Source organism: Eptatretus burgeri, chromosome 5 (assembly GCF_056783735.1).
Source record: "Eptatretus burgeri isolate ZD-2024b chromosome 5, Ebu_testis_v1, whole genome shotgun sequence".
NCBI classification, from domain to species: Eukaryota; Metazoa; Chordata; class Myxini; order Myxiniformes; family Myxinidae; genus Eptatretus; species Eptatretus burgeri.
The window spans coordinates 34,406,361-34,433,231 of record NC_140965.1 but is presented as its reverse complement, the minus strand read 5'-3'; the positions used below and the strand labels follow the sequence as shown (position 1 = coordinate 34,433,231).

Genomic DNA, 26,871 nt, shown 5'->3' with positions numbered 1-26,871 from the left:
CAGAGCTTCAAAACAGCTGTTATCCACCACTTTAGGTCATCCTCCATCCATACACATGATATATTCTACATCAAATGACCCCATTCATAAGCACTCCCTTTTTCAAGGTTATAGAAAACATTTTTTTTTCGTTTGTTAGTTGTCGGGTGGTTTGTTCCTTTTCCGTTTCTTCCGTGCTTTCCCTTCGTTTTCCTGCTGTGTTTCATTCAGTTTGTGTGCAGCTTGTTCTCCCTCGTGTGGTATTCTCCCCCTCCCCTTTATCTCACTCACTCTCAGTTCTCTTTTGCATTTGATGTTTCTCCCTTTCCACTTTGTTCAATTCCATTCTGCTCTAGTTCTTCCATGAACTTTGACTATGTATATAAATAATAAACTGCGGTTCATGGCCAGCACTTCCACCTTTTGGCTTTTAAAGAGGTCAACCGAAGCATGGTTCACCCAGGAAAAAAACAGTCCATGGCTCTGTACCCTTCTGCATCCCTCAGGGCAAGTGTTTGCTCCCATGGCAGGATGGGATAGCTGTTTTGAGGAGTAAAACGATAATAATAATAAATAGGAGGTGCGAAAGAAGAAGTGGAATCCATGGGACTCTTGGGGGTGAGGTGGGGTAGACCAATTACAAAGTTGCCAAGGAAGGGCTGCTTCTCGACTGAAGCATAGTCTCGCAGTCTGTGTCCTTGTATTCCTTATTATTCGACACAAAAGTAGAAACCTCATGGTCTATTTCTGTTATAAATTGCAGATGCACACGCATGTATGAAGTACACACATGGAAATATTTAAATCGACTCAAATACACAAGGGGGGTTGGAGGGGGGTGGGGAGTTCTTGTGAATTGTCTTGCTGGGAGACATAAAAGCCATGTCTATAGTTTTGCATCAAAACCAGAAGTGTAATGTTGTCTGAACTGTTGCAATAAGACACCTTTATCAATAACGCACTGCTTTGCATTGTGGGGAAGAATATGCATATGTGTGTCTGGAGTTTTTTTATTTATTTAGAATTTCCATTTACTGCCACAATGCTTTTGTTCACATGGTGTTTATGTTCCATGCATAAAATTGGTGGGAAGAAGAGAATCCTCCCCAAATCCTTTTTTGAACATTTTATCGAGATGGTCTGCTTCTGTACTCGAATTATGTCTTTTGTGATTTCACGTTCCTCTTTGTATTTTTCTCGCAGACTGTCCTTGTATTCCTTATTATTGGGTTTGTTTTCTAACTTTTACTCCCTTAGGTCTGCGCACTATTGGTGTGATCACAAAACTTGATTTGATGGATGATGGAACAGATGCAAAAGACATCTTGGAGAACAAACTGCTTCCACTTCGTCGCGGTGTGTCCCTTGATTGTTGTCGGTTTGGCTTGTGCTGCTGTTTTTGGATTTATTTTTTGAAAGTTCTGGACACTAGTATTGTGTAATTTGTTTTGCCAAGGTTGCATTATCTATTACTAAAAGGAGCAGCGTCCGTCCGTCACTCTTTATTCTAACGGGATCTTGTTATTATTGTCAAATATTTTTTAAAAAGTGATGGTGTTGGAAAGCTAATGACTGATTTATTGAGCTGGAAAGAATTGATTTACTTCAAACAAAAATTTGTTTAATTATTTTAAAAATCCTGTTATAAAGCACGTCTTTCTGAGAGGGAAGAGGAAGAACTGGAACTTGTAACTTAATGTAGTGCTTCTCGTGGTTCCATTTTTATTATTCTACGGCATCAGGAACCCCTTAGAATATAGCTTGACTGACACGGAAGGAACACACAAAGTTAAACATAGTAATACTTCTCAAAACAATATATAATAGTACACTGACGGAACACACAAATAACAGCAACACCAAGTACGTGTTATAAAATATCCTTTCTTTAAAATTTATTTTTATTTTATTTTTCATTTTGTGTGTTTCACTTCATATTACCTCCCATTATTGAACCTCAGACCTGCAGTACGTTTGAAGTGCAACATGCTAATTAAACAATGCTAATTAGACAGGCAATGGGATACATCATTCATGCGCACTCATTGAAGCACCTTTATTAGCTAAATATCATTTCGGCCTACCCTGAGGCTTAGCAAGTCCAGACAGCTCGGGTCCCTTAGTCTGTGGGGGATGCGATAAGCAAAGAATGTCTCAAGAACATTGCATTTCCTCCAAATTTCTTTCAGTTTGGGTTTGAGCAACAGTCGTGACTGTTTTAAAAGGTAATAATACTGTTACGTTCCTTGAATTTGGACCAGTGTCCCAATCGCAATCCTGACAAACCAATGTTACAGTTGACCGGGGGTGGAGTCGAGGTCAAATCCTCCACCCACAGATCACCAATTTAGTGATGGATCATTGAGAGAGACCATACGCTGTCCGCAGAGAAAGCCAAATTTATCTCTACTTCTGTTTTCAGCTTACAGAGAGCTCTAATGAGACTCTCATGCTCTGTCCGGATCGCCCGATCAAAACAGGTTGGAAACCCGAGCAGTGGCTTTGATGATCTGGCAGTAGTTTTATAAAACATACTGAATATGAGGTAATGACACCAATTTCCCACAATCGTGCTTCTTAGCCACGCTGGGATTATAACCAAATGATGAACCGTGAACCAGTCAACACAAGTTAATTAAAAGTAATCACATTTAATAAATGGGGGAGGGGAGATTGGAGGAGAGATAAACAAGTATCAACAATTACAAAACCGATGTACAGTACTGTACTCGAACTATCAAATGCAGATACAGTTGTGATTCTCCCGCACCCATGATAATCTGTTCGGCTTAACCATGTACCGTATCCGTCCACTCGCCAAACATCATGACACACTGCGGAAGTTGACAAGCAAAGACGATTGGCAAATCCAGGGGTGGAGCCTGCTAAAGTGTCTGGACGCAGTTTGGTTCCAGTCCCGATAGGAGGTGACTGCTTGTTCTGCACATAGATCAGGAAGGAACCAGGAACACAGCTTGTTCGGCGAGGTGCATATCAGCAGCTCTCTCTGCAAGCTCAGCACATCCTAAAGCACCGAGGTGAACACAGAAGTCCTCGCTTAAGACTCCAGGGAGCAATTTAATCTGTGTCCATGACGTTCTCCAGCTGCTTATCTGCCGATCCTTTCGCGCTTTTATCTGTCCAGAATTGGTGCTTTATCTCAATCTTTGAATCACTTTTATCAGCTGCCAACGGTAAGCCCTTTATCTCCGTCTCCGATCTCTTCATCACTCCATAACTGCTCCAGTGCATGCTCAACAATCGATGGTTTTTCCACGTCCTTAGCAGCTTTTTCCCCATCCTGCTGTGATGCTAATTTCCAACTTTTGCAGCCTTGAGACCGTGTACAATTTAACAGAGGATTGAAGGGTCCGATTAAGATCTGTCTCTCCATGCTTCGACACATTGGAATCATAGTGCACAAATACCACACTCCAAAGCTACACATTTAATAATGAAAGATCTACACTACCTTACTCCCTTTAACCCAAAACACATCCCCACAACAAGTTGGACAGAATTGATTGAATAGTTTTGTGGTGATAATTGATACTGTTGCGGGGCCGGGTATCGGCGACGAGCACGACCACCAGATGGAGCAGTAGAGTCAGCTCGACCGATCGCCCGGAATTTAGATCGTACCTTTTCGGAAAACTCCGAAAAAGTAAGGGTCCCTTATCGGACCGTGAAGCGTCAATATTTCTGCCACGTGGTACAGGGTTATTTGTCAATTTTCAAAATACCCAGATTTCCACGTGGCGATTTACCGAGTCTCCACACCCTCGACGGCACCCATACGGAATGAGCCGCTTAGCGTACTCGAACCGTGTGCGACCCGAGCGGTTGATCGCCGAGATCCGTCGGGCCAATTGTCCCATTACAGCGGCAACAGCCTTGCTAATTGTCCAACACGCAGCATGCTAAGCCAATGGAGGAAAGGACACGAACGAGCGGATACATTTCACAAATGGGGGTGTTTATTTAACAATTGGCAGGTAGGAGAACACAAAAGAGCAGAGTTATCTGAGTATTAATAAGCACATATTTACAGCAAGGCACTTAACAATGCATTACTTAGCAGACTGGCACCGCAAACACACATACGCACACCCCAAAAGAATCAGACCAAAATGGTCTTTATTAAGGCCTCCAGCCCGGATGGAAAGGACGAGCTGAAGACCAGATTCTGCCTCGGATCTGTCCACCTCGGGTGGTCTTTGCGTCGAGGTGAGCCGATCCCAGACACCGGCGAGCCGCGATCAGCCTCTGCTCGTCCTGGCCGTTAAAACCTCGCCTCCGTATCCCTCCGAGAGATGGCGCACACCCTTGCAGCTCCGGTGGTCGATGTTGTCTCTGAAGCCCAAGCTCTTGATCATCGGGAGGAGGAGGAGGAGGAGGAGGAGGAGGAAGAAGAAGACGCTCTCGCAGGAGGAGGAGGAAGAAAACGCTCGAAGACGCTCTCCGCGAGGATTCTCTGTTCCTTTTTAGCTCACCTTTTCGAAGAACAGAGAGCTATAGCGATACCCCCGGCATGAGCATCAGCGTGAGCGTGAAAATGTTAAAGTTTTTGTGCAAGTTATTTCCTTTCTAATGTTTTTATTTACCACACTACTTTTTTACTGATTACAAATACATATATTGCTTTAAAATTATTTGGATCAGACTTCACTGCAATGCTTTATAAAAAAATATTATTAGACTCATCTTAAAAACGATAAATGTATAAGCAGGCGAGCATTGGGTGGCTTTGACACCAACTCTCTGGTTATCCTCTCTGGCACGCTCGCTCAGGCATGATTCGTTCGCAGGCGTGGCTCACTCAGGCGTGGCTCGCTCAGGCGTGATTTGTTCTCAGGCTGGATCATTCTCGGGCAGGGCTCCTCAGGCGTAATTCATTATTGGGCGCGGCTTGACCTTTTCCCGACATGGCGCTCTGCCAAGTGAATCGGTGGGTGGGGGCATGACCCTTCCCCTAGTGAGCCCACGGAGAATGCCGGGAGTAGAGGGTGTGTCGGGTGCGGCTCGACCTTTCCTCTACTTGGTGCCCCGCCAAGTGAATCTGTGGGTGGTGGCATAACCCTTCCCCTAGTGAGCGCGCGGAGAATGCCGGGAGCAGAGGGTTTCTCGTCGTTTTATTTGGAGCTGGAGTGGTCCGCAGCTGTTGCTGTAGTTCATGTTGGTGGAAAAATGTAAAAGAAAAACCCAAACTGTCAAAATAACTCCACAGCACATGAACATTTAATTACCCATTAGACAAGGGACGGGACCCTAACTGGCGACACTTACTAACCGATATAACTGATCTATAGGCCTGTATGTTGTGTGTAGTAAACTTCCAAAGTCGTAACAATACTTCCAGTAGGTGTGCCCCATGATAAACACCTTAAAATGGCATTTATCCAAGGCAGAAAACCTCTGTCGTTTTACTCCTGGTTCCCATGAAAAGTTTGGTTGAGATCGGATCAGTAATGACCGAATGTATCTGGCGATCTCATTGTCAGACCGAATGTATCTGCTGATCTCATTGTATCTCATTGTCAGACAGACACCAAATTGCGTATTTCAGTATGATGTGTCATTTTGGATGTTACCACTTGTGTGTTTTCATTTCCAAACACCTTGGATCAGCTCCCTTTTGCTTTTGTTGCATTTGAATGAAACTCTTAATTGAAACTATAACGGGCACTCAGTAGAGCGCATACCTTCGCCAACGCTACATTTTGCCACCCCCCACGCCCCCCCCCAGAAACCGTTGATTGTGAGGGTATTTAATCCCATACCACATCTGCCATCCCATATGTGTTATGATGGCTTAAAAACATTAAATTTCCTGCTGTTTGACACTGATTCACGTACATTGTACAATTTCTGTATGAACTCCCTGACCTTTTTGGGTGTCGGTGTCAAGTCAATCTGATGACAACTGGTCACATTATAAGAAATCAAATATTACACATCACAGGATAGGGAATTGAATTCTAAACTTTTTGAATCTACTTACATGCAAATTGTATAAGAATTGACCGTGTTATGTTAATAAAGGTCGTTGACCCCCCCTGACCTTTGACCCAAACCGCTAACAAAGGTAATGACGTCATTGTGTCATATCGTATATCACAAGATTGGGCATTGAATTCACAACATTTTGGCATTGGTTGCACGCAAATTGGATAAAAATTGACCGCACTATAGCAAAATGACGATTTTGACCTTTTCATGACCTCAACCTTGACATTTGTACTCTTAATTTTGTAATTGGTATTAGAGTGTGGGGAACAGAACAGTCAACATTTTGGTGTTGGTTTCATGCAAATCGGATAAGAATTGACCGTGTTATGATTAAAACCGCACATTTTGCAATGTCGTGACCCCCCCCCTGACCTTTGACTCCCAACCGCTAATAAGGGTTATTACGTCATTGTGTTATGTCACATATCACAAGATGGGGCATTGAATTCTGAACATTTTGGCATTAGTTGCATGCAAATTGGATACAAATTGACTGCGCTATGGTAAAAAGACGATTTTGACCTTTTCATGACCTTGACCTTGACCTTTGACCCGATCGCTCCCAAAATCTAATCAAATGGTCCTCGGATAATAACCAATCATCCCACCAAATTTTCTGCGATTCAGTTCAATACTTTTGGAGTTATGCAAATAACAAACAAACACACATTTTCATAAATAAATAAATACACAGCAATCAAAACATAACCTTCGCAACAAAGTTTGCGAAGGTAATAAGTATCCAAGAATGGCCCTTGTATTTGCTATTTGAGCTGATTTTTGCAATTATAGACATTGTTTTAATTTGTTGACTACCCCAATGAATTTCTCAACCTCAATTTTTGAAACCACTTTTTTGTTAGAATTGGGTGTGATTGAAAATTGTTTTGGTAATGCATTTTCTCATTTCAAGGCCATAAATGCATTTTGTTTTTCTTTCAGGAAAACCAAATTGTTTAGGGTAATCGATTCGAGTTAACATAGCATCATTGATTTTAAAACTGATTAGAAATATGAAGACTTATTTACGAAAGTGATAGCTGCAAGATTGGTGCAGTTACGTGTGTGTGTATATATGTATGTATATATGTATGTATGTATGTATATATATATATATATATATATATATATATATATATATATATATATATATATATATATATATATATATATATATATATATATATATATATATATATATATATATATATATATATATATAAATATATATATATACACACACACACACACACACACACACACACACACACACACACACACACACACACACACACACACACACACACACACACACACACACACACACACACACACACATACCTGGTGTTGGCTTAATTGTTAGGGTGGTGGGCTCCTTGGTTGTTGAATTAATATTCAACAGTGGGGTTGACTCTGCCTGTCTTCCTTCTGAGGTCGGCAAAATGAGTGCCATCATGCTGGTATTCTGTGTCAGAGTGGTGATCCGTCCAGGATTTTACCCAATAGCCAAGGAGACTGCTTTTGGCAGCACCAACAATGCACAGAGTATGGTCCCAATGATGTATGTATGTGTATATATATATATATATATATATATATATATATATATATATATATATATATATATATATATATATATATATATATATATATATATATATATATACACACACACACACAGTTGCTAATTCCAGCAAAAAACTAGTGTTCTGTGTTGGTGGCACAAGATAATAAATTAAATAATAATTAAAGTCGGCATTATCTGTCATGAAGGATTACAAGGTGCTGATGTTTCAGGCTCTATCCATTACTAGAGCAAAATGATGAATAGTTTATCTGTTTGCTCCAATGAATTGAAATCTAGAAATGTCAGCACCTTCTAATCCTTTAGGGTGGATAACTTCAGCCATTGTATTATTGCATGAATATATACCTTCCATTTCATTAGAGCTGTTTGATTGGCTGTGAAATTTTGTCCTAGCCATTTTACACTTTTCCAGGTTACATTGGTGTGGTAAATCGCAGTCAAAAGGACATTGACGGACAGAAAGACATCACTGCAGCCCTGTCAGCAGAGCGGAAATTTTTCTTGTCTCATCCAGCATACCGACACCTTGCTGATCGCATGGGCACTCCATTCCTTCAAAAAGCTTTAAATCAGGTGGGATTGAGTCTTGTAAAATGAATGGTTGTTTCTTTCCAGTTATTGCTTTTTGGACAGAGTATGTCTTTATAAAACAATTGTCTACTGTGTGACCTGAGCTGGAGAGGAAGTTACTGTAAATTATTGCAGAATTGTTACTTGTTTTATTTAAATTTATTTATTCCTTTTGCAGCATCAGCATTGCTAAATTTGATTTCAGAGCAGCTACAAAGGTAGTGCAGGATAACGTTGAGTAATATTGAAATTCCATGAAAATTTTAAAGTGATTCTTCACCATTGAGAAATAGGATCAACACTATAGATGGCATGATATCTCGAAGTTATGAATGGATCCAGACAAAACTTGAACAGTTTGGGTGTGTGACAAGGAAGAATAGATTAGATTTTGGTTGAGGTCGGGATCCAGATCCAGCCTTTCAGTGGGATTCAAAATGTGAACTGTTCAGCTTGGTGGAGGTATGCACTCTACAGAGTACTGTTCTAGTTAGGATAGTTTTTGAATTGCATTGTGTTTGAATGATGATGATATGAAAGTGACATGCTGTTTTGTTTGTAATCTATTTTTTTTTAATTGTTTTGATTCTCTTTAGCAACTGACAAACCATATCCGCGATACACTGCCAACGCTCCGGAACAAACTGCAAAGCCAAAGTCTATTATTGGAGAAAGAAGTGGAAGAGTTCAAGAACTTCCGTCCTGATGATCCTACTCGCAAAACCAAAGCTCTTCTTCAGTATGTCTCCTCAGCTTGTCAACCTTAAATTTTGCAATACATCTCCAAAAATGCTTTTTATAAAGTGATACCTGATAGTAAAATGGGTGCAGTTAGTTTTGTATATGTAAAGATTGGGGTGGTTGGATGACATTTTTAAAGAAGGCACTTCCAATCAAAAGTAAAACTAGATCTACTCCGCTAATTTGAGCAATAAGCAATAGCAGACCCAGTTTTGGGTGATGTTTCACCAGCTTCACAGCCGGCTTCCTCAGGCCAATAGACCCCAAGCCTCGGCACGTGTCCGGTTTTTATTTTGATACGAACGCACATTGTCGGACATGTGCTGGTGCCCGAGGTCAAATGGTTAATTTTATTTTGCAAACCTCAGGCAAAATATACATCAAATAGGGTTGATGGGGTGCTCTGCTCTTTTTTTATTTATGTATTTATTTATTTAACTTACCCGTGATCTGAAGGTGTTTGTGTGTGCGCTTGTTGTTTTTTGTGTTTCTGGGGCATGAACACAGATGGTTGCCTGTCCGGGTTGAATATGATGAGGTGGTTGTGTGAGTGTTGGGGCTCACTTTGGGTGTTGTACACCTGTGAACGTGGTGTTTGGGATTGATTAAGTGTTTGTTGCTCACCTTATTCAGCTGTTTGCACCATCCAGTTTTTGCCGTTTGCATCAGAGGTATGCATTTTGTAGGTATGTCCACCATCTCATCAGTTAGACCACCCTTCCAGCTCTTCACATGCTATGTTTCCAAAATCGAACTGTGTTGTTTGTTGGACGTCATGGCGAGGACACAGGTCCCATCAAAGTCAAACTTGTGGCCATATTGCAGGCTGAAGGCTATTAAAAGTCTTAGAAACCGGAAAGATTTGATATTTGTACCAGCAGAAAAGGGCAGGGCAGTGGCAGTAATTGACAAGGAGTCGTACCAAGGTAAAATATCATGATTGGTGGGTGGTAAAACTTATCAAAAATTACCTGATGACCCAAATCCAAAGCAACAGTCCTTGACGATTGTTCATGCGAAAACGAGCAGCCAGGCTGGGCAACCAGGACCACAATTGGCTTTACTGCAGTAATGGTTCAGCACCCAGACTGTATGGTCTTCCTAAGATTCACGAAGACGGTATCCCCTCTGAGACGCATCTTGTCCTTTGTTAATGCACCATCTTACCGATTGTTTGGCTTCTGAGCACGCATCATTGGCAGACTTGTCGGAAAGACTGATAAAATGGTTAAGAATAGTGGTGAATTTGTTGAAAGGATGAGAGTTAAGAATCCAAGATAATGAGACGATGGTGTCTTTGATGTGGTTTCACTTTTCACCAATATCCCAGTCAATCTAGCGGTGAGCCTCGCACTCGACCGGTTGGAAAATAGCTGGTCAGAACAACCAACACCTGAGGATGTTGCTCGCCTGCTGGAGATCTCTGAACAGCACGACCTTCATCTATGATGGTGCACACTACCGGCAAATATTTGGCACAGCTATAGGTCACCGGTCTCTACTGTTGTGGCTAATTTGGTGATGGAGGAATTCAAACAAAATATATTTCAGTCTCATGAGAATTTGCTCCCACGGAACTGGAACAGGAATGTGGATGACACCTTCACCATTGTGCATACAAACATGGTGGACCACCTACTGGGACTACTTGGCCGGGTATTCCCCAGCATTAACTTCACAATCAAAATTGAAAAAGAAAGCAAACTGGCCTTTTTGGATGTGGAGTTTCACTCTAAGCCTGACGGCTCCGTAAAAACTTCAGTTTACAGGAAACCAACCCACACCAGTAGTTTACTGGATTTTAACTCCTGCAACCCAATCTCCCATATAAGTGGTGTGGCATGGATGCACAGATGTCAACCCTCCCGATTTCATCGGGAGGCTTCCGAAAATTCACCCAAACTCCCGCCCTTACGATCACTATCCTTATCCTCCCGAAATTTTGATATTTTTGCACTGTTCACTAATCAGAATGTACTAGTATGAGAATTGAATGAAAAGCATCGTCTGCTACGTATAGCATGTGGTAACTCCATAACGTTCGCTGCTACCAAATTGTACGTAAAAAATTGCAAATTCAAATGAGGAGCAGCGAAACATTGGGTCTGGATCTCGCTTATGCGATCATGCACTGAGATTTAGTGCATGCGGTATGTGTGCAATACAGTGCATGCGGTATATATGCACAGTGTATATGCATGCGATACGCTCACTGCATGCAGCTGGGCCCCATACCAGCCCGGCGGTCGCGACCACCGTGCGGTGTTTAACAGCCGCTAGAGTTCTACGAGTCGCGCTGCAGCTGTGGAACATCGACTTCGAAGTTACCGATGCTTCAAGCCCTCGATGTTGATTACGAAATGGCAGAAAAGAAGCTTACGAAGACCAAGAAATGGTCTCAGAAGTACAAGACCGAATACAGTCTCCAATACCCGTGTATTCGAAAGTCTGAAAGAGGAATTCATCATGCATATTGTACAGTATGCAGCGTTGATATTTCAGTTGAGCACGGAGGTCGCGATGATATTCGGAAGCACGTTGGAAGCAAACGGCACACAGACATTGCAAAGGAGAGATCTTCGAGCACGAGTACCGGTACACTTCTGAATTATTTCACCAAACAAGGGACAAGCGAGGAAGAGGATGTTACCCGAGCGGAACTTCTCTTTAGTGGATTTATTGTGGAACATAACTTGCCCATATCAGTCTCAGATCATGCTGGACCTCTATTTCAAAAGATGTTTCCAGATTCAAAAGTTGCTTCAAAGTATGGATGTGCAAGAACAAAAACTTCAGCAATAATTGGTGAGTTGTCAAATGTTACTGCTTCATCTATTGCCGATATTGCTAGACTAGCTCCATTTAGCCTAGCTACAGACGGTAGCAATGACAGTGGTGAGGCCCAGCTATATCCTGTCCTGATTTCGTACTATGACAACAGTGCTGGGATTGTGAAGCAAGGTTTGCTAAGTTTGCCTGCGTGCAAACAAGATTCCACTGGAGAAAACATTTTCAAACTGCTTGATCATGAGTTCAGTGACAGGAAAATTCCGTGGGGAAATTGTGTTTCCTTTTGTGCTGATAATGCCTCTGTCATGGTGGGCAAGCACAAAGGAGTCGCTGCTTATATCCACAAACAAAATCCAGAGTGCTACATCACGGGATGCCCTTGCCATATGATGCACAATACGGCCAAGAAGGCGGCTCAGGCCTTACCCATTGAATTAGATGACTTTCTCATCGATATTTACTACTACTTGGACAAAAGTAGTAAACGCGTCAAAGGAGTGAAAGCACTGCAAGAACTCTGTGATGCCCCGACACACAAGATTCTGAAGCATGTCGCAACAAGGTGGCTGTCCCTTGGTCAGTGCCTAGACAGGCTGATTGAACAGTGGGAGCCACTTCGCCTCTTCTTCAAAGAAGAAGTACGAAGAAAAATGCAACCAACTGTAGCCAAGACTCTAACAATGAGCAAGAAGGACTTTACTGTATCTACTGCCAGTACTGGCACTGCAGGATCAAGCACTAGTGGAGCAGCATTCACCACTACCACTGCAGTATCTGCTGCGAAGAAGACAGCAGGGACAGCACCAAAACCAATGCTGAGAGCAGGTAGCATCACCGGCCCTTCATCACGTTCATCTACAAAGCAGATCCCTTCAGAGTCGAGAAAGACTGTGATAGTCCCATCTACAGGCAAAGAAGGACCCAAGTTAAGTTCTGCTTTTGCCAAATCACTTGATAGAAGCTCAGCAAAACCTTCGAATCAGAGGTCTTCTTCCTTGGCTGCACCTACCTCAAGCTCTCTCCTCAAACGTAAAATTGGATCTGGTACTACGAGTCTGACCTCTTCTGCTGGCAGTAAACGCAAGTGTGATCGCCCTGCGGCTAAGTGTACTACGAGTTCTACAACTAAAAGCGCATCTTCCTCAAACACTGTGCAGGAATCTAGAGAAAAACGTGTCAACAGGATGTTCTTGTCTCCACAAACAAAACTCTATTGTTTCTTCCTTCGATATGCTAACAAGCTTTTTGAGAAGGGGAATCTTCTGCTCCAAAGAGACGAACCCTGTATTCATCTCCTGCACGGAGAATTGAATGGTCTTCTGAAAGATATCTTCGTACGGTTTTTGAAACCATCGGTGTCATCGGTTGCTCTGGTAAATGTACCCTTCTCTGACAGAAATCATCAGAAGAATGATGAGGACCTCATGATTGGGAACGATGCCAAACTGTATATAAGGGAACAAAGGAGTCTCAAGAAATCCACCTTCACTCTGAGTGAGTCAGACATCCAAGGGTTCTTCAGTGCAGTTCGCTCATATAATGTGAAAGCCTGCAATTACATCTTCAAAACCTGGCCGCTAGATGATGAATTAGCCAAGCATGCTCAGGTGCTGGATGTTAAGCTACACCAAGAAGTGGGGTTTGACTGTGGAGTTTTTCATCAAGAAATTCCCCTGTCTGTTCAGTGGCGGTGATAGTGACATAGACAGTCTTGAGAGTGAATTCGCTCACTACCAGGCAGACGCCTCCATAGCTACAATTGCTACCGAGACAGTGAGAGTGGATGAGCAGTGGCATCGGATTTCACAGCTCACAAATCCCTGCACTGGTGCCAAGAAGTATCCTAATTTGAGCAAAGTGATGAAGGGAATCTTGGTCATTCCTCATTCGAACGCATCATGTGAGCGGGCACTCAGTCTTGTACGGAAGAATCATACTGAATTTCGTCCCAATTTGAGTGTCAAAACCCTGGAAGCTCTCTTTATTGAAAAACTAGCTCATAGCACCCCTTGCTACCAGAGAGAATACAGCAAAGACATAATCAGAAGGGCTAAAAGAGCCACACAGCTGTCACTCAGCAAAGCTGCCATGGAAAAAGCAAGCAACAGTAGTACCAGCCAGTAAGGTAAGAAAAATATTGCTTCTTTTGTGCTTTTTGTTAATCTTTGATTGTCCCCTAACTTACTAATATTAACATACATGTAACATTAAAAAGTACACAATTTTCCCCTTTTTTTTGTTCAAAAAGTGGGAATTCTTAACATGTTAAATGCTCCAAAATAGGGCTCAGAGGGCACTAGAGAGCTTCTAGAACCCCAGAGCTTCCAGGGCCCTAAGGCGGGCCCTGGACCCCGCCGCAAGGGTCGAGCGCTCCGCGCTCGAGATGTGCGCTTCGCGCACATTATTTGGTGTTGGTTGCAAATCCTCCCTAATTCTGATTTCCAAAAGTTGGCATCTCTGTGGATGGTATTGTCATCCAAAACTGATGCAATTGATGAAATGAGTTAGAGGAGTTCTGCTCAAAATTTGGAACATCAGGGGAATACTCCTCACCTTGACAGGAAGGAGCCATACACGCTTCGGCACTCTGTACTGCCCTTGTACTCAGGCCTTTCTGAAAGGATTCGTAGGATAGTATGCAGTCCACGGGTTGGTGTAGCTTATAAGCTTCTATGCACCATCAATAATGTAATTTCCAAACTAAATGACCCAATATCATATGATGCTAAATCTGGAGTAGTTTACCATTCGTCGTACAGAGACTGTGACCAATTATACGTTGGTGAAACTGGAATAAATTTAAAGCAAAGGCTAGATGAACATGATAGAACAATTAGGCTTGGAAAGGTGACCCAATCAACCATAGCACATCTTTGCCTGCAATGTGGCAAAAATTTGACCTTTTTTATTTTTAGTTTTTCTTTCACAGCCGGCTTCTCATTAATGACCTGTTTAAACGTGTAAATATAAACAAAAAAAAAGAGCAGAGCACCTCATCGATGTGATTTACTTTGCTTGAGGTTTGCAAGATAAAAAAAGCACTCCATTTGACCTCTCGCACCAACACATGACCGGAAATGAGCGTTTGTATCAAACATTGTCGTGGGGGTGGCCGGCCCAGGTTAACCCTCCGACCTAAATTGTGGTGCCGGGCGGTTAACACCGACAGCACCCAGACTGTCGGCCGGTTCCTCATTAAGAGGAGGAGGACACGTTGATCAGAGATTTCAACACGTGCTCGAGGGGCATGGCGGACGAGCAGAGGAGTACGGAGAATGGAACGGATACATGGTGGCGGAGGTGGGGGGGGGGGGTTATCCGCAAACCCACTACAATCGCACTAATAGTTTCTTCAAAATATACACATTCAATGAACATACACAAATATTTACAAAGACAATAATTCAACAGGAAATAATGACAATAATAAATATTCAACTCCTACAGTTAAGGACACACACACACACACACACACACACACACACACACACACACACACACACACACACACACACACACACACACACACACACACACACACACACACACACAGACACACACACACACACACACACACACACACACACACACACACACACACACATACACACATACACACACACACACACACACACACACACACACACACACACACACACACACACACACACATACACACACATACACACATACACACACACACACACATATATATACACACACATACACACATACACACATACACACATACACACATACACACATACACACATACACACATACACACATACACACACACAATGGGGAAACAAAATAAAAAGAAAAATCTTCCTTTTTAAAGACTATTTGTACTCAGCTTGGGCCAGAGCTAATCCCCGTCGAACCGGAATCGAGGAGCCCCCACCAGCACGTGCACACGGAGGCAAAATGGTGCTTCATTTGAAGCAGAGCAGACGTATGCCAGGAAATCCCCTAACAGCTCTCCATCGTGAAGGCTCAAAATGTCAGCCTTCCTCTTTCCCTTCAGTGCCACCTGCCTCGTGCGTTCTTCACACTGACATTGTGTGTGCGCTCTGCCAAACTCCCATCCTATCCAGACGGAAGCCTTCCACAATCCCAAAATGTGCAAGCCTGCTTGCCCTTGACCTCGATCACACTGATCTTTCTTAAGATCCACCACCTTTCCTGTGCGCTCCTTCTCTTTCCTGCTCTATCCCACACCTCCTGGGCGTGGCCTCACCCAAAAACCCGGGAAGGGCTTCTCCTACCCGTTTGTTGTCGTTTCAGGGGTGAGATTCCCCCCCCCCCATTTATTGCTGATCTTGAAATCTAAAAAACATAGGGGAAAATCACAGAGAACTTATCACATACTGGAGAACTTTTTTTTACTCCCAAGGCAAATTAACACCGCACCACCTGGCATGTGGTGACATGTAACACTTAAGCTCACAGATTCCCTAACTTGGTTACATCGAGTTGCTTTTCACTCGTCCACGGACCAAGCAACTCTACACAATGCTAAACTCCCTATTAAATTCTTCCGTCTACCCCCACAACCGTAACAATATAAACCGGACACATGCCGAGGCTCGCAGTCTATTGGCCTGAGGAAGCCGGCTGTGAAGGTGGTGAAACGTTGCCTGAGACTGGGTCTGCCCTTGTTTGTTGCACAAATTAGTGTAGTAGATCTAGTTTTACTTTTGTTTGGAAGCACCTTCATATGTATATATAATATATTGGCTGCTCTTAGAGCACCCTTATTCTGGACATTTCCATCTGTCTGTCTGTCTGTCCGCGAAACTTTGGTCAAGCCTAGGGGCTAAACCACTCAACCGATTCCAATGAAATTTGGTAGGTAGGACCAATATTTCTGGGAATCGTGTGCTTTCAAATATGGGACCCCGGGCCCTAGCAACGGCAGAGCAACGGCCCTTTAAAGTGGTCAAAAAATCGAAAAAAATCAAACAAAAAAAAATAAAAAAATCGAAGCTTCGAGTTCTGTTCGCAATCTCTCTCGCTCCCTTCAAGCCAATTTGCAGCCCTAACAAAAAATATTTGTAGGAGGAGATAGGTTTTGGGCGAGTACATGTCGAACATTTCAGAAACGGTTAATTTCGAATTTCTCTAAGAGAAAGAGTCTGATTTTGATGAAACTTGGGTGAAATGTGTACAATGTGGCGAGCATGTACACAAAAATGAATGGTTGCTATGCACACCTCCGTTGCTTTGCAACAGCTAAAATACATTATCGTACATCGTACACTTATTGTGGACTGTACAAAAAACTCAATACCTCCGAAACTGGACCTCCGAGGGACCTGTTTTTTTTTTGTGCCCAAGGAGAATGTCTTACAGCATCATATAAAAAAAATAAAATCTTTAGCGAATAGATAAATGGAATTACCAGGGCTGCCATTTGTTAGAGTCTCTTTGGAAACATGCCTGAAATTTCACAAGGCGGGTTTCTGGGCGCAAACCAAGAGGACTGTGATAATCATATTTATTGTGCTAAATTGATTGATAGCATGTACATGAATATCGGCTAGTCGCGTCGGCCAGCTTTCCATCTAGAGCGAGCAGCCATGTCGCCTACCGGCTTGTATGTGTATGTGTGTATATGTATATATAATATACACATACAAACGAGTATAAAAGCCCATCAAAAATTATGGGTTGGAATTATTTTATTCAAAATATTCAGAGACTGGAAGATATGATGTTTTGTAGCAAGAAAAAGTGTCATTTTAAAATGCTGCATGCACAAATGTTACCCTATTTTCTTTATCTTCTGGGACCTTTCATTTTGAGGGTAAATCCTGAAGCCTTGGCGTCATGTCAGGTGTGCTTATATCTTCTTTATTTATGAGACATCACACGTATGTAAATGAACACTGGTTTTACTCTCCGTGCGTTACACATCACGTGCAGTAAATTTCACCTCACTGCGCCTTGTGTCTGTTGTCACTGCCTGTTGCACCGCAGAACAACACGTGGCCCCTGACCTTTCTTCAAGTCAATTGATATACAGTATTCATTGACAGTACGAATATTGCAGAGCACTCACCAAGTGGCTTAAACACTCCACCAAAATGGTTAATAAGGAATGCTGGCTTGGCAAACAATGATCTGTCCTATTAAACACTTCCTGAAGATGCCCAAGCAATGTCCGAATTGGACAAATGAACACACTTATAGCAGTCAGAACTGCTGCCAAGTTCAATTCTGGAGCTTCAATTTTGTAATTTGGCTTGGTTTAAGAGATTTTCAAGGTTATGTATGTGCGGAAATGAAATTATTCCACCACCGCTGGCGTCTCCGGGCATTTATAAGCATTGCAATGTACCCAGTGATTCATAGCTATGATCATGATATGAGTGAGGAAAATGAGGTGGGGGAGGGGGGTTTTATCGTTAAGAAATCGTTGCGGCCTGTTCCAAGTTGTGGTATGGTTGAGCAGGACAAAAAAAACATGGTGGCTTCAGACCCCAGCGAGGTAACCCAGGATACGCCTTGCGCCCCATAAAGAGTTAGGTGGCCAAGGATGCTCCTGAAAAAGGATATAATTAAATGAGGTTGTTAATTATCTTCAAAATGGGTGTTTTAATTAACCAAAACTCATGCACTTCCTTGGAGTTTCCTCAGTATGCATGCAAAGTTTCATGGCTTTGGAGTTGTGGTGGAGACACACACTGACACACACACACACGCACACGCACACGCACTGACACGCACACACACTGACACACACACACACACACACTGACACATACACACACACACACTGACACACACACACACACACACACTGACACACACTGACACACACTGACACACTGACACACACTGACACACTGACACACTGACACACTGACACACTGACACGCACACGCACACGCACACGCACACGCACACGCACACGCACACGCACACGCACACGCACACGCACACGCACACGCACACGCACACTGACACACGCACACGCACACACACTGACACGCACACACACACACACTGACACGCACACACACTGACACGCACACACACACACTGACACGCACACACACTGACACATACACACACACACACTGACACATACACACATACACACTGACACACACACACACACACACACTGACACACACACACACACACACTGACACACTGACACACTGACACACACTGACACACACACACACACACACACACACACACACACACACACACACACACACACTGACACACACACACACACACACACACACACACACACACTGACACACACACACACACACACACACACACTGACACGCACACGCACACACACACGCACACGCACACACACACGCACACACACACACACACACGCACACGCACGCACGCACACGCACACTGACACACACACGCACACTGACACGCACACTGACACACACACGCACACTGACACGCACACTGACACACACACACACACACACACACACACACACACACACACACACATACATTTATTAGTGTAGATGTAGAGGCATTTGCATACTGTATTTCTATCAGTCGTTTTTTTAAAGAGCACATACTGATCTTGGTACGATGGTGAAGATTAATGCCTCTGCAAACCAATTGTTGAGGCTTGTCCCAAAAGTTGTCACCCCACTTCAATAATATGCAAAGTGCCATTGGCAAACTTTATGTGTGTCAAATTAGTGTATATCTCCATCCTCTTCATTGTACTTCATCCAGCAGTCAAAAACCTATTAATCCCAGCACAATCCTTCCTTGTGAAGTGTCTATAACCTTGGCTGTAGCTGTACACATCAAGTTTGCCAAACAGAAAGGATCATGACAATTGCTGAGCAGTTCTCAAGAGTGAACAAGTTCATAGGATTAATTGCAAAAATTGTTGGTGGATTTTGTGTAATTTTATTCTTCATTGCACTAAAATTTGGCAATTCTCTATTTAATCTGTTTGAATGTTGTAGGATCAAACAGTTGGCCGATCTCCCCAAAATTTTAGATTTGTGCTCAGGGTACCCATGGTCAGGTCATTGGCATGAAATGAATATATCCTCCCTCCCCAAAGAAGATGGGGAGACTTGCAACTTTCGTTTGGAATCGGTGGTTAAACCACTTGCACAGCTTTATGGACAGGGTATTGACACCATGTTTTGCTTCCAGAGGGAGTGGAGTGGTTATTACTTGTTGGGATACATTTAACAAGATCAGATTTTGTCTTTACATGCATGTAGTTGGTTATAGATGCATTTATTTTCATTGCTGAAAGGAAAATGGTAACTTTTTTTTTGTAATTGCAAGATATTGGTTGAAAGAAAAGTTGTGCAGTTCACACACTTTTGTGATCGGTTAAATACAATATAAAGCTACGAGCAGTGTGACATGACTTGTGGGATGATACATGAGACCATTTCCAAGTCAATATTTGGAGTATCATGTATACAGGGTGTGGCATTAATATACGACATCTGTTTCTGTAATAAAACAAGACTGAACAAAGTAGATCATTATTTTTTTATTTTTTGCACACAGAAGTGGAGTGCAGGTATTGGAGATTGTGTGAAATCATGACAGTGGACACAACTCAGCTATACTTCTTAAAAATTGCATCTTTTAAATGCTGTCAATTACAATTGATGCACTCCCTGCATTAAACTAGTACATTGTTCATTGCTGCTTTCAATGTGTCATTATCATTGGCAGTGATGGCTTCAATGATCCTAATCTTAAGTTCTTCTGCACATGTGGAATGTGTCTGAAAAACCTGGCTCTTCAAAAATCCCTAGAGGAAGAAATCTGCTGGGGTCAATTCTTGGGATGGGGTGGTGATGAAACATTTCTACACTGAGAGATTATGTTTTCCCCCAACTGTTGCCTCAGAAACTGCATTCCAATTCTTGTAGTATGGCACGTTGCTCCATCTTGTTGAAATTGTGTGTCTGCGATCACCATATTTCTATACTGTACTTCAGGAATGAGAAAGTTCTGCAGTATATCCAGGTAGTGTTCAGAGTTTACAGTCAGTCACTTTATTTTCTTCAAAGAAATATGGTCCAACAATGCATCCTGCAGCTATAGCACACAATACCATGACTTTTACAGGCTGTGGCCCTCTTTGTTGTAACTCTTTGGGATTTTTCTCAGCCCAGAACCTGCAGTTGTGTTTGTTTACACCACCAGTAAGATAGAAATGGGCTTCAACTGTCATTAACAAACAGTTTATGTAAGTGCCATCCTCTTCACATCTGTCAAGCAACCAACAACAAAAATTCTGACACTTTCCAAAATCAGCATTGTCAAGTTTCTGAGAAACCTGGATTTTGTATGGCCATAGGTGAAGATCTACATTGATTGTACGTCCGAGACTTATTGGGCTAACAACACTTTCTGCTGAAAGGCGTCGGATTGACTTCAGACTTCGAGCAATTGTTGCAGCTGCAGCAGCAATTGTCTCTTGTGTCCTCACATGCTTAGATGGACGGACATTACCATCTTCATAAAATTTTCTGACGAAGGAGATGATTGTGTTACGACATGGGGCATTTATACATCTAAATTTCCTCCTGAATGCTCGCTGCATTGCAATTACAGAGCCTAATTTTAGAGTTCTACATTTTTAATCTGCGTTGGCACGTCATTATGCTTCATCATTAAAATCTTCAGGGCTTCACCCGTAATGCACAAAAATAAATAAATAATTATTGTACAGATATTTCTTTAAAATATATACATTACAGATGTGTCGCATATAAATGCAACACCTTTGGTTATATTGAATGGCTTGAATATAAACAAATGTTGTGGTTGCTAATTGGTAGTTGTAGGTGCAGAAATAATTTGGGTCCTTTGTGAATGTAGACTTTATCTTTGTAATGTCATACTATCTTGTTATCTTGTCATACTGAAAACTTGACTTATTCCATATTGCCACTGTTGTTCTGCTCCAGAATGGTGCAGCATTTTGTGGTGGATTTTGAGAAGCGCATTGAGGGTTCTGGCGATCACATTGATACTGTGGAGCTGTCTGGAGGAGCTCGAATCAACCGCATCTTCCATGAACGCTTTCCTTTTGAGTTGGTCAAGGTAGACGTCGAGCACAAAAACTCCCCCCCCCTCAGTTTCTTCTCCTTGAGTGAGTTTAAAAAGATGGAATTTAGCTCTCCCAGGGACTGAAGTGGCTGTTTTCTCCATGTGGGTAAAATGTATTTGCTCTTTTTCAAAAAGGCTTTTCAGTCAAGGGCCTGTCCTGACTTGGGGTATGCCTGTACCCTCTATTTATCATACTAAGGTTAAATCTAATTTTTGGTATGATAATATTTTCCCATTTTTAGTCTGCCATGTTTTGTTCAGTTTTAAATAGTATCTGGGAATCTACCAAGAGTTGTTAGGAAATTAAAAAAAAAAATCATTAAACGTACCAAATTACGAGTATATCTCACGAAAGGCTATGAATTTCTGGTCTTCGGAAATATTTTTAATAGCATGACTATTGATTAAAGAAATATATAAATGAAGAAGTAACCAATTCTGAAAGTTTTATTTATTATTTAAAGAAAATCGCAACAACCACAATTGCTTTGCTGACTGGTTTAATTAACATTGTCGTTTCCCAACCCCCTCCCTCCGCCCCTCCGCCCCTCCCCACCTACCTCCTCTCCCACCCGCCCCTCACCCGAGATCAGGGGTTGGCAACCTAAACCAGGCCACTGGGCCACGTTCGGGCCACCTCGCGGGCCGCACCCCCCCTCCCAACCCGAAAAAATAACACACACCTAAAATCAATGATAATAAATGTAATTGTAAATTGAACCTTAAGACTTGCAGTAATCACAATGTGAAACAATTAATGTGAAGGCTTGTGATTCTTTGATGCAGACAGAGTCAATGTCTGGCTTGATGGAGGAGGACGTCTTGAAGATGAGCGTCTGTAAGCTGTGCTCTTGTCTTGTTCTTCGTCAGCTTCATGCAACTGAACAGCTGCTCGCAACAGTATGTGGACCCGAACAATGAAGCTAAGCGCAGGGCCTCCCTAACAAGAGCTGGGAAAGCACGGGAGGCTGAGAGCGAGTGCCAGAACTTCATTGGCGACAAAAGAGCAAACTTTGTGCGGTGGCTCAATGAGCTCCAGCTGAAGGTCATCAGCCACATCCACAGAATCCACATCAAAGGGAGCGGAGAATAGCTTGAACTCTTTATCACAGGCGCGCACATCTTTGAAGCATCTCTCGAACTCGCCTCGCAGCTCAGACAGGGCAGCGGCGTAGCGACGGCAGGCAGCGGGGGTCGGGCGCAGCTCAGCCAATCGGGTGAAGTGAGTGAATTTGTTCTGGTTGAGCTGATGCTCCCACAGGCGAAGTTTGCATTCGAATGCCTTCATGAAGGTGAGGAGGTCAGGTACCAAGACATCTTTACCCTGCAGATAGATGTTCAGCTCGTTTAGATGTCTAGTAATGTCCACCAGGAACCCGAGGTCACACACCCATGCGGGATCCTCGAACTGAAGGACAGGATTGCCCTTCTCCCGCAGGAAAGACACCAGCTCATCCCTCAGGCTGAAGACTCTCTCCAACATCTTTCCTCGGCTGAGCCAACGGACCTCGCAGAAGTAGATCAGGTCGCCGAACTCTTCCTCAGCATCAGCCAGGAGATCGCGGAACTGTCTGTGGTTGAGAGCACGGGCGCAAACAAAGTTCACCGCCCTGACGACGACAGTCATGACCTCCATAATGGTCACAGACTTGGCGCACAGAGCCTCCTGGTGCACCAGACAGTGAAAGCGCTTCACATCCTGCTGGTGTCCAAGGCTGCGCAGGTACTTCACAAGAAGCGCCGCAAAGCCTTTCTTGTCCCCGACCATGGCGGGCGCTCCGTCGGTCGTGATGCCGCACATGCGAGAGAGGTCGAGGTCGGCCTCCTTCAGCCAGTCTGTGATTGCCTTGCACACATCGGCGCCAGTGGTGGTACCGCTGAATAGGATGAGTCGGATGAACTCCTCAAAGATGACGAAGTCGTCCCTGCTGCCGCAGAAGAAGATGGCAAGCTGAGCCGTGTCCTTGATGTCAGTCGACTCATCCAAGGCGATGGAGAAGAAGCGAGCGGACTGACACATGTCCTTCAGGGTGCCCGGACATCGGCGGCCATCTCCTCTATGCGGCGGGTCAAGCTCCTGGCAGACGGGCTGATGGCCGCAAACTCTCGACTTGTCAGGACATACATCCTCAACCACGGCCATCATGCACTCCTAGAGGAATTCACCTTCGGTAAACGGTTTGAGGTTGGTGGCCACAAGGTGTGCAACACGGTAGCTGGCCCGAGTGTTGCTCTGAGCAGCCGCTTGCGTCGAAGAGACACTCCTCTTCATGAAGGCACTCTGCTTCTCCAGCTGGTCACTCAGACACCCGAACTCTGCCTTCTTCTTGTCGTCAGGCAACGTAGCTTGCTTGGGGTGCACCGAAGTGAAGTGACGCTTCACGTTGCACACCCTCATGACGGCGACGGTCTCGTGGCAGATGATACACAAAGCCTTTCCCTTGCGCTCGACGAAGAAGAACGCTTCCCATTCCTTTTTGAAGGAGCTGTTCTCGTCTAACAGCTTCCTCTTCTTCAAAGTGAGGGTACCTTCAGCCATCTGAAACAACAACGAAAAATATTTAAGACCAAGTTAAGTGGATGAGAAGCGAAAATAATTTATTGTGACGTACAGAGACTGATATATGTGGAAGAATCATATGTCCACATATGTTAAATTTGCCGTCGGGTTCAGAAAAATGTTTCGCGGGCCACACCTAATGGAAATCCGGACAAGGCGCCGCGGGCCGCACGGGAGGAGATCACGGGCCACGTTTGGCCCGCGGGCCGCAGGTTGCCGACCTCGGCCCTAGATGCACGCCCCTTGCTGCAAGAAATGTTTCCCTCACACGATGTCCCTGGCTCACTCTGGTTGCTATTTTTCCCATTTTGGCAGCCCCCTCCATTTTGGGCGAGAAGGAGAAGGAAGACAAATTTACCCGTGAATAGAGTGCTTTAACCCCTCCTCCTCCTCCTCCTCCTCCTCCTCCTCCCCCCTCCTCCTCCTCCACCTCCTCCTCGCCCCATCCTCACATCCTGCTCCACCATTCATCCTGATGTCCCTTCCTGCTAGAAATGTCTCACACCCAATGACGTGCTTTAACAGGCCCCTCCATTTTGGCTGGGGTTGGGGTGAGAAGGGAGGGCAGACAAATTTACCCATGTGATGAGTGCTTTAACTGCAGCGTTGCCCACGTAAAAAAAAAGGAAATTTTAATACCCTCTGCCACCACCACCAGGTTGTGGTACACATTTACGGAGAGAACTTATGCCACCGCTGCCCCACACATCTCCGTATGAGACCACTTCCACATAGCCTATGTTACGCCCCACACAAAGGTGTATTTGTACCCTGAGTTTGGAGTTTGTATCTAAAAAGATATGGCCATGGTATGAGACAGACAAAATGATATATTGTTACGGTTGTGGGGGTAGATGGAGGAATTTCATAGGAAAGTTAGGATTGTATAGGGTTGCTTGGTCCGTGGACGTGTAGGATGTAAATTAAGCAGGGAAACTGTGAGCTTAAGTGTTATTTCTCACCACATGTGGGGTGGTGCTGTGTTGATTAGATCGGGTTAAGACCAATTTTCCCCAGGATGTAATTGCCCCCGTTACCTCCTACGTTTTTGTATTTACAAGCCAGCAATGAAAGAATTATATTTTTATTACAACAACCACAACAGCAAGCAAGCAAAACGTGCAAGCAGGCAGAAGCTCCGCCTTCCCGGTTTTAGTTCCATAAAGCCATGCCCGGAGGTGGAAGAAGGGTGAGGTTTGAAAAGCAGAGAGTAGTTGAGAGTAACGGAGCTGGGGCTGAGGATCTCGTTTTGCTCTCCTCTCGGCATGACGAAATGGCTGTGTGATTCTCGTGTCATGCTGTAAATTTGCCTGCATGCTGGGCAAGACGCTAGTCATTGACTTCAGCTGAACCGTGAAGTGTGTACATTTCAGAAGTGATGAGGAAGAGCAGATGGTTTTGTTGGGTTGAGTTTGGTGTGAGGGATGCGGTCGAGACATGACAGTTAGGAGATGGCATGTAAGAACAGGGCATTACGGCTGGCTTTCCTTCAACGCATAAATATAATAAGACCACGATTCTCATATTCATGCTGAGGTGAATTGGCTCACATGGTGGAGCAAGATGCTGGCGATTGACTCTTGGCTGGGTCGTGAGAGACTGACCTTGAAGCCTCGTGTATATCATCGAAGGGAGTGGTGTGCCATCCTGTAGAGAACAGCGGTGCCGGCAAGCATGATCGACGAAGCTGCATGACAGTTAGTGAGCCCTGGGGTTGAATACCGCCTCACAAATTAACTCACGCATGTCTCCCACCCAGAGAGCAGCTTGGACCTATTTTGGGGCGTGTCTTCCCATGCGGGATGAAGTGGCTCGATCACAAAGTTCAATAGAGACCATCTCCGGGCAAAGCGAAGTGCCAGAATAAAGGGAGGATTTTCTTTTATTTTATTTTCCCCTTGTCTGTGTGTCGAGGCGCCTCGACTTTAGGCTTTAATTCATCTCACGTATTATTACATTTTGAATTACCATCCATTGGGACCATCCTCTGTGCAGAGCGTTAGTGCTGCCTCAGCAGTCTCCTGGGCCAATCGGCACAATTCTGGACAGGTTGCCACTCCGACACAGGATACCAGCAAGCTGGTACTCATTTTGCCGACCTCAGAAGGATGACTGGCAGGTCAACCCCACCTGGTATCAATTCAACAGCCAAATGGGATTTGAACTCTGGGCCCTAGGATCACAAGCCCACCACTCCAGACGTAATTATTATCCTTGTAAAAATTTGTCTCTTTATTAAATCCCTGTGTTTATTTTAAGTTGCTGGTGTTGTCTATTTATAATTTGGTTCGAGCCTAAACCCCTTGTGCTGTCCATCCATCTGTTCCGTCGCTCCGCCTGTGCCACCCTGTCCCTCCTGCGCGTGCCATAATCTGAGGATCATGTGTCCTCCTTTGAGGAAAACCGCTCGGCAATCCAGTGTGGTCAGTGTTAACTGCCTGTCCACCACAATTGGGTTGGTGGATTAAACTGACTGCCATGGCTGCGACTATATATATATGTATTTGTGTGTGTATGTGTGTATATGTATATATGTATA

The 26,871-nt window shown here is 43.8% G+C and overlaps 1 protein-coding gene across 11 annotated transcripts in view; it reads left to right on the top strand.

The window, feature by feature from the left end:
* LOC147026201 (dynamin-1-like) overlaps positions 1 to 26,871 on the top strand; it is a 176,466-nt gene that overhangs the window by 24,203 nt on the left and 125,392 nt on the right. For all 11 annotated transcript variants that reach the window (XR_015058152.1, XM_085881375.1, XM_085881374.1 and 8 more), the window contains exons 5-8: positions 1,237 to 1,335; positions 7,989 to 8,149; positions 8,743 to 8,885; positions 21,631 to 21,766. Coding sequence is in view for 10 of the 11 variants with exons in the window: in XM_085881375.1 (XP_085737501.1) it covers positions 1,237 to 1,335; positions 7,989 to 8,149; positions 8,743 to 8,885; positions 21,631 to 21,766 (539 nt within the window). In the remaining variant the exon portion in view is untranslated. The remainder of the gene's footprint in view (positions 1 to 1,236; positions 1,336 to 7,988; positions 8,150 to 8,742; positions 8,886 to 21,630; positions 21,767 to 26,871) is intronic.